General features: G+C 32.3%; 1 protein-coding gene across 1 annotated transcript in view; it reads left to right on the plus strand.

Annotated features, from left to right (window-relative positions):
- Positions 1–5,717: 5,717 nt before the first annotated feature.
- The window catches only part of LOC123532868 (transcription factor 15-like), a 28,638-nt gene continuing 24,226 nt past the window's right edge, over positions 5,718–10,129 (plus strand). The window contains exon 1 of the mRNA XM_045314463.2: positions 5,718–6,537. Within this exon, the coding sequence (XP_045170398.1) occupies positions 6,091–6,537 (447 nt within the window). The 5' untranslated portion in view covers positions 5,718–6,090. The remainder of the gene's footprint in view (positions 6,538–10,129) is intronic.

Below are 10,129 nucleotides of genomic sequence, written 5' to 3' on the forward strand. Positions count from 1 at the left end.
TTGCTTTCGGCGACTTTGATGCATCATATCAAATTGTCCTCGTTTATCTTGAGTTATTTTATATGTACATCTCCTGGTTTTCTTAGTTTGAAATGTAATTTTAACTTTATTTTTCACCTTACGGACCATAATTTGATAAAAAAAATGTTTGTTTACAATACACTGTACTGGACCCACCCTGTTGGTCCGAGAGCTCACGGACTTTTATTGCAACAATTGAGGCCAAAAGAAGTTTATATATTTTTGGAAACAATATTTCATATCCTGCATGAAAACCCATTTCTTAAGTGTCAAAGCCGTGCCTATCTATATTTTGTTCACTTATGTTTGTGATAGGGGAGGTAAAACTCACTTGTAAAAATATTAGGGGGTAGGGTAAAGTTTATGTCTACCAGTTGTTTCACTGATTAATTAAAGTAACTATTTGATTGTCAGTAAATGCATATATGTCCCACAATGACAGCAATAAGAAATTCATCAAAAAGGACTGAGGGGCAAACTGGATATTCAAGGTCAAAGGTCAGATTTATGTAAAAGTCATAAAAATTGTCATATTTGAAATTCATTTTTATCCTTAAAAAATAGTTTGTTATCATAAGTCATCCATATTTATTTATGTAATGTGTGTATATCAGCCAAAATTAGAAACGCACATTGTATAGCAAAAAGTCAAGGACAACCCTAATAATTGAAGGTCAAAGTTCATTTTGATGCAAAAATGTGAAAAGAATTACCTTAACTTTTTCTAATCTGTTTAATATGTTTTCACATTATTAGTCACTGAAGTTAATTCGTTTTGATGTTTGTATGTCAGGCAAAGTCAGCAGTGCAAATGTAACCCTAAAAATGCCAAGAGTAAAGCTATTATCAAGGGTCAAAGGTCAAATTTGTGTAAAAATCGCATGAATAGCTTGCTGTTTGAAAAATAACAGATATGTTTTAATCATTACAAGTAATTGCTCGTAATTTATTTCAATGTATATATGTCTCACAATGTCGGTAATAAAGATATCGTCTAAAATCAGACAAGTTCAAATGTAATATTAAGGGTCAAAGGTCATTTTCAAGTAAAAGAATGAAAAAAATAGCTCTTTAACTTTTCTCTTTGTTAATAATATCTTGTCGATATTAGTCAATGATATCAGTTCATTTTAATGTATAAATGTATGGCCATGTATGGTATGCACATATAATTTCAAAACATTCGAGTTCACTCATAATATGAAAGGTCAAAGGTCAAAAAGTGAGTAAAATGTTGCAATAATATCACCTATTTGTAATATATTTTTATTGTTTTAAAGTATTTGTTTTGTCATTTCAGTAACTGATCGTTGTTCATTTTACTGTATATATGTCAGACGATGTCATGGAAGAGAAAATATGTCAAGGTCAAACCTGGTATTAAAGATAAGGGGTAATTTTGTGTAAAAGATCAAAATGTAGCATACTTAATACTATTTTTCAAAAATAGCTTGTTGTTATGATTCACTTTTACCAATTTGTTTTAATGTATACATGTCAACCAATGTCAGCAATGTAGGTTTTATCCTAATAAGTCAAAGCCGGCCCTTTTTATCCCAGGTCAAAGGTCAACTTTGTGTGAAAATTCGCAAAAAAAACCAGCATTTTGCAATGATTTTTCTTCATTGTTTTAGGTATTTTTGTCAACACTAGTAACTGATCATTATTCACTTTAAAGTATATATAACAGGTGATATCATTCTTCCTTGATTATGAAAAATTAGTCAAGGTCAAACCCGATATTAAAGGGCAAAGGAGAGGGTCTTCAAGAAACTCGCCATTATGAAAAAAAGGCTTTAACAAGTTGGGGAGCAAATGAATAGATTCTACGTTAAGTCTACACAGGCACCGTACGGCCCATAGCATAGTACGCATCCACCTCATGAGTAACTTCTTCCAAAATCAGTACAGATCATTTCTAGCGTAAAAGATTGTTGGTGGACCTCCAATCTGATCTTTGGAGCACATTGTCTAGGAACCCTTCATCGGGTACAAACCTCTGTGTCTAGTGCTGCTGTCTTTCCTTTCTGCAGTCCTTTGACGATATCGTTGAGACTCTGTCGTTTCAGTCTGTTCTTAGTTCTGCTCTCGAGTTTTGAGTGGAGTGGGCATGATGGTAGTCTCTTTGCTTTCTCCGCCTACACAAGGGCTTTGTACTCTCGTCTTATCTCTAATGGCTCAAGGTTGGCTGTATTTTCCATTTTTTCTATTTGAGTTGTTTTCATTGCTTTGAGAATTATCCTCAGGCCTGAATTTTGAACCTTGTCCTGTTTATCTGTACTGGTTTTGGAAAAAGTTACTCATGAGGTGGATGCGTACTATGCTATGGGCCGTACGGTGCCTGTGTAGACTTAACGTAGAATCTATTCATTTGCTTCCCAACTTGTTAAAGCCTTTTTTTTCATAATGGCGAGTTTCTTGAAGACCCTCTCCTTTGACCTTTAATGTCGGGTTTGACCTTGACTAATTTTTCATAATTAAGGAAGAATGATATCATCTGTTATATATACTTTAAAGTGAATAATGATCAGTTACTAGTGTTGACAAAAATAACTAAAACAATGAAGAAAAATCATTGCAAAATGCTGGGGTTTTTTTGCGAATTTTCACACAAAGTTGACCTTTGACCTGGGATAAAAAGGGCCGGCTTTGACTTATTAGGATAAAACCTACATTGCTGACCTTGGTTGACATATATACATTAAAACAAATTGCTAAAAGTGAATCATAACAACAAGCTATTTTTGAAAAAAGTAATGAGTAAGTATGCTGCATTTTGATCTTTTACACAAAAATGACCCCTTATCTTTAAAACCAGGTTTGACCTTGACATATTTTCTCTTCCATGACATCGTCTGACATATATACAGTAAAATGAACAACGATCAGTTACTGAAATGACAAAACAAATACTTTTAAACAATAAAAATATATTACAAATAGGTGATATTATTGCAACATTTTACTCACTTTTTGACCTTTGACCTTTCATATTATGATTGAACTCGAATGTTTTGAAATTATATGTGCATACCAGACATGGCCTAACATTTATACATTAAAATGAACTGATATCATTGACAAATATCGGCAAGATATTGTTAACAAAGAGAAAAGTTAAAGAGCTATTTTTTTTCATTCTTTTACTTGAAAATGACCTTTGACCCTTAATAATACATTTGAACTTGTCTGATTTTAGACGATATCTTTATTACTGACATTGTGAGACATATATACATTGAAATAAATTACGAGCAATTACTTATAATGATTAAAACATATCTGTTATTTTTCAAACAGCAAGCTATTCATGCAATTTTTCACACAAATTTGACCTTTGTCCCTTGATAATAGCTTTACTCTTGGCATTTTTAAGGTTACATTTGCACTGCTGACTTTGCCTGACATACAAACATCAAAACGAATTAACTTCAGTGACTAATAATGTGAAAACATATTAAACAGATTAGAAAAAGTTAAGGTAATACTTTTTACATTTTTGCATCAAAATGAACTTTGACCTTCAATTATTAGGGTTGACCTTGACTTTTTGCTATAAAATTTGCGTTTCTAATTTTGGCTGATATACACACATTACATAAATAAAAATGGGTGACTTATGACAACAAACTATTTTTTAAGAATAAAAATGAATTTCAAATATGCCAATTTTTGTGATTTGTACATAAATCTGACCTTTGACCTTGAATATCCAGTTTGCCCTTCAGTCCTTTTTGATGAATTTCTTATTGCTGTCATTGTTGAACATATATACATTTACTGACAATCAAATAGTTACTTTAATCAATCAGTGAAACAACTGGTAGACATAAACTTTACCCTTCCCCCTAATATTTTTACAAGTTAGTTTTTCCTCCCCCATCACAAACATATGTGAACAAAATATAGATAGGCACGGCTTTGACACTTAAGAAATGGGTTTTCATGCAGGATATGAAATATTGTTTCCAAATATGTATAAACTTCTTTTGGCCTCAATTGTTGCAATAAAAGTCCGTGAGCTCTCGGACCATGTGTATTAAATACTCCGTAGGAATGAAGGGCCGAAAGAACGAATGCAAACAATGAATCAAGTATAGTGTGTATATATATCTACAATGAATAAAAATACACGAGAACACGTGCGGGATTGCAGTTGCATTTTCGTGCATGCAAGTGGTTGAATACTTTATAAACATATACATATTTCAAGTATATGTATTTTATTAAAACAACTGTCCGATTTGATATACGTTACAATAGGATAGAAAATTATTTTGAAATGCATATAGATCAAGACGGAACACTTAAATTGATAGTTTATTTGTCCAGCTTTTAGATCAATTTTAAGTCAGTTTTGTGGTTATGAAGCGCATCTGTTGTCATATTTTCAGGATTCGACATATATCACAAACTATTGGGACTGCGTACAGAAACTTTGGTAACAGTTACTTGGGAACTAAGGAATTCTCATGCACGCCTCTAAGAGACTTTAATTTCAAAGTGTTACAATAATAAGTCATAACACTTTCGTATTGTTATCGTTTTATTAAAATTGAAGACACTAGAAAAAATAGAATTTTGTTGAAAGGACTGAATTGGCATGTACCTTTCCGTCACAATAAAACTTGAACAGGTTGCTTGTATAATTATGATATGATACGAACAAGTATAGAACTTCACTTTGACTTTAAGGTAAAAAAAGATACGAATCCTTGAATGTTCTTAGATAAATATTCTTCCAACTTAGATCAAAAAATTACTGTTTAGTACCGCTTTAATCCCGCCGCCCCCCTCCGAAAATATCACAATTTCAATTTTCCCGTAGAAAAACATGATAATTATCTTTTTAAAAATCCGGTAGAAAAAAAACGAGAATCAAACTATATATGAGCCGCGCCATGAGAAAACCAACGTAGTGGCTTTGCGACCAGCATGGATCCAGACCAGCCTGCGCATCCGCGCTGTTCGCTTTCAAAGCCTATTGTAATTAGAGAAACTGTTAGTGAACAGCATGGATCCTGACCAGACTGCGCGGATGCGCAGGCTGGTCTGGATCCATGCTGGTCGCAAAGCCACTATGTTGGTTTTCTCATGGCGCGGCTCATATAATTATGGTGATAAAGAATACAGACATGACGTAAATCGAAAGAGAATGAATAAAAATCGAAGGTAAACGTTCTTGAAATATTTTCTAAAATTCTTTTAAAATTTTACTTTATAATTTGAGAACGAGTAACTATTTTTTTGTGATATTCTGAGCTCTCATAGAATTGTGATTATCATGCTTGTATTCTCAAAAATAGTACCAAACATTAGATTTAGATTTTGTAGTTAATTTAGTATCACTTGTCACAGTATGTATGTGGATGACGAAATTCATTCTGTATCATACAGATCTTAATACTGTATTTATTTTACGTTAACTGAAAAAAATCCAGTCTGTTCCTCATCAAATCTATCGCCATTTTTTACGTACGAAAAGTGTAATCGCTTGCAGAAAACAATCCTCAGTTGTTAAAAATGATCCATTTTGACAAATTACCGAACTTGATACATAGATATACTCTTGGGCTGTCAGTTTCATTCTGGTAACCATGACATCAATGTTTGATTGACGTGCGTAAAACTCCGCCCAGTGACATTATCATCACCTCTCGTCTTGAAAGGCGTTGGAAAAGCGAGATTCCGGCAGGGGGCACCTTGCAGAAAATTCCATCATTCGTTAGCGCATCTTGTATCTTCATTAATTACGTATAATTGGATACACAGACCGCCGACAATAAGATCATTTTGTTGCAAATATATTTATTACAAATGAATAGGAATAATTCTTTTCTAAGTGAAATAAAACGAATTTAATTTGTGCCAAATTCGAAAAACTATTTCTATAGAAAATGGATTTAAATTAAGCCGACATATTCTTTTTCACTTTCTGATTAAAAGAAGAAAAGAATAATATGTGAAGTATTGTTTATTCAAAGGAAATGAAGAATTAATACATGTTATGTATATTAATAGCAAATCTGTGAATTGAAAAATACGTCTTCGGAATTGTAAATTTATAAAATGAAGAAAGAAGGGAAGAAGAGACGGTCGGACGAAGATCCGAATGTTTCCGACACAGACAGCGGGTGCTCGAACGATTCTTTCAACGACAGGAAGAGACGGAAATTGTCCCCATCACGTGAAATGGACAATGCGGACTTACAACCTGACGGAAAGCCCCGAACTCATGCGAACGCACGAGAACGCGATCGAACGCAAAGTGTCAATACGGCGTTTGTTACATTGCGGACCTTAATTCCGACGGAACCAGCAGACAGGAAGTTATCTAAGATTGAAGTGCTCAGACTCGCCACCAGTTATATAGCTCATTTAAATACTGTGTTAATGGTTGGGGCTGATTGCCTTGACCAACCTTGCATAAAGCACCAAGCAATGCTGCGGGGTGGGATGGACTGTATGCCAAAAGCCGTCTGTACCTTCTGCCTTAGTAACAGTAGAACTCGTCCGGTAAGTATTTTATTTCGCTTGACCCACATCCAGTCAGTTAGTATTTTATTTTAAAATCCACCCAGTGCCTATATATCTTGTCTGAAACAGGAACCGCCCGGTAAGTATACATTTTAGTCCCCGTCCAGGCAGTTCTTGATTAACAGGCCGGAAAACACTTTCAGTTAGCGTAGAGCCTGTTAATGCGTCTGGTAAGTACGTAAATCTGGTCTTCCGGCTGAACTATTTTTGGTAGAGCTCGCTCGGCTGCATTTATTTTGTTATTCTTTACACTGAAAACAAACCTCTTCAGAGATTACCACTTTGACAAAATTTTTCTGATCTAAAAATATATTATATATTTATGTTAAAGAAGAACAAACTAATAAATTTATATTGCAGAAAAGATAAGATATTCAGCCGAGTACTTTGCATTTATCCATTTACGTTGCAACTAGACATTAGCATTTAATCCAAATAAAATTAGCATTAAAACGCAAATTCGTTTCAGGCTTGATAAACAGTTAAATCATTAAATAAAAAAAAAATAATTAAGTAGTCTTAATTGAACATAGACTATTTTGACACCGAGTTTAACTACAAATGGCATAACCTTCCACCAAGTGTGCCTCTCATTTTAAAACATTTTTGCGCTAAAATGTGATAAAGGGCAAACATATAAAAAGGACCTTGGCAACTCTAGACACTTTATTTTTGGTTTTCAATCAAGCTTTATTGCAAAAATAACAGCGGTTTATATTCTGATAATTTCACTGTTTCAAATGGTGAGATTAGAAGGTATAGTCTCCATGATACAGGCCTACTTGAAAGAGGGGAAAACATGAAATATGAAATAATAATCAGAAATATACATTAAAAATGAATTCATGCATGAACAAAAGAAGATGCATCCCTTGATATTAAAGTGTTAAAAGTTTATATATTTCAAAAAAATACGGACAAAGAAGTCAGGACCTTGCGCGGGTAGAAATGAATAAATTTTGTTGTGACAACATTGAAAGACATGAAATAAACAAGAAATATGTGTCTATGGTTTGCATGTTATTGCATGGTGTTTAAACCAATCATAATCATCCATATTTCTTGTATCAATATACAATAAGATAATATTTGCCAATCTAAAGAATTTTTTTTAATAAAATCAATGGTACACATGTATATAAATGAATGTAAATCAATTTATGAATGCATTCCCTTTCACCAATGCCATTTTATACATTTCCAAATCGTGTTCTTTTCAGATGCAACATTTCAACGTTTAATTTACGCAGACTTTTCTTTTTAAAAATGTCTTTGCTTATAAAAATTAATTTCTTCATGTTTTCCCGTGTATTTCCTTTTATGTTCCGTAGACAATGTTATCAAGCTTCCAAATAAATATTAACTAAGATTTTATTTTTGTTGCAAAAAAAGTGGCAGCTCTATAGCATTCTTATTCTAAACATTTCCGAGTATGCTAAGGTAAACTTAATTCTATATTTAAAGTATCTATATCAATCAGAAACGTGTTCTGGACACCTTGAAATGGTATATATTAAGGTAGAGAGTTGCGTATCAATGCCTTATAATTTGTAATGTAATGAACATTTTCTTTCTCAAAAATATTCAAAAACGAAAGTCGTGTTCATTTGCGTTTTCAATATTCTTTCATAATTCTCGATGAAATGAAATGATAATATCTCTCATAAATGATTATCTATATAGATACTATAAATATTTATATATGATGTAATACGATAAGAGATGATATACATTTTCAGCCTCATTCAAATAACCTGGTTTTATCATCGTTCAAATTTTGCGTATAAATATTTTGTGTTGTGTGCATTTTCTAAACTCTATTCCAATGGTCCGATGTTATAATAATATTTTATTCGCAAAATAATATATTTTATTCAGCTGAAGGAATAAGGACACAACTTGGCCTCAAAATAAGGCAATAGGGATTATGACACAGAATTTTTATTATCTTAAACTAAAATGAATGGCAAATATATTTCGAAGTTGCTCTAACGTTTTTCAATTATTGCTGTCTATGCTTTGATTTGAATAACGTATCGGTGCACCGTGTGAACTGTACAGAAAAAGGAATAATAGAAGATAGGAAATAATGTTTATATTTTCATTGTATACGTGATACGTCTTGTATATATACGTTTGCACCGGAATGTTCTGGTCATTTGAGGTGAACCTCAAACATAGATACATGCCAGCTGTTACTCCAACCCCATCAGGTCAGAGATTGTTAAAAATAAAACAAAGGGGAAAATACTGAAAAAGTCAATGGGCTTGGAAAAAATATGACAAATTGAATTTTGTAAAAAGTGTACCGATTTGATCTTTGTAAAAACTACAGATTTAAGCTTGGTTAAAGTGTACAGATTACAGCTTGGTAAAAATATACCGATTTGAGCTTCATAAAATAGACGGATTTGAGCTTCAGAAAAATCTGGTCAAGAACAAACTTTGATACAAACTTATTCCGGCTATTTCAAATTGTAACCCAAAGCTGGAAGAACTGATACGAAAAAAAAAAATGATTGGGAGTCAAAAATCAGAATACATCTTTAAAGTTTAATTTATATACACAGTATTGTGATAATACTTAAGTAACAAAGGAATAAAATTTCATTTAAAGTTATCTTAAACAAACTTATGACGAAAAAAATGTTCTCCTGTAAAATCAAAATACCAACTTTTACTGAAAATTAGGATTACTGAAAGGCAGCTCTTAATTTTATTTTTTTTTTTCTCTTAATTTTTGTGCCAGCTGTTTCTGTCTTTTCCTTTAAAATCAATATTTAATTAATATTTGGAGTCCGTTTAAAAACTATCATTTAAAAGCATTTAATCCCCATAATATCTAAATAGTATGTTTACATAGCAATATGTGCATGTATGTACTTGCGTATGAATGTATTTGATGCTATTAACACTACATGTATAAAAAATCCGAAAATATTATCATATTGTAAGATAATAAACGGGGTTACATACGGGGCCTCAAACATCAAACAAAAAATCAACCCGGAAGATATAATTAAAAATTGTTAAAAATAAGAGCGATACCGTCTACTTATTCAATCGTATGATAGATACTAAGGAATTTACAACCGTGGGAAGTTTCATTAAACAATGTTTTGTAAGAAAAATAATACGTGAAGTCGGCATCTTTTATTAGCCATATTAATATTGTATACAAATGCATAAAGATACCATTCGAAGTCTTTCAAAGTCATCCAGAACCTAAACTAAATTTGCTTAATTTGATATATTCATTGTTCAATCTCCATATGTTGTGAAATATGTATAATTTGCTTAATTCCTTGAAAGTCATATTGATATTTACCTAAAAAGATGCCACTAAATGGATATGTAAAAATGCTGCATATCGTGATAAAATGTACTTCAACTTAGATCATAAATTAATTCATTCCGTTTGAAATGTCTTGCAAATCAGGAATTCTTTAATGATTATCATTCGATGACTGATGCGCAACGTTTACTGAAGTTCATTTCTTTGTGCCCAAGCGCACGTGTTTCCAAGAATTTTAAAATGAAATAAATGTAAATACTAAACTATGCGCAACTA

Source organism: Mercenaria mercenaria, chromosome 11 (assembly GCF_021730395.1).
Source record: "Mercenaria mercenaria strain notata chromosome 11, MADL_Memer_1, whole genome shotgun sequence".
NCBI classification, from domain to species: Eukaryota; Metazoa; Mollusca; class Bivalvia; order Venerida; family Veneridae; genus Mercenaria; species Mercenaria mercenaria.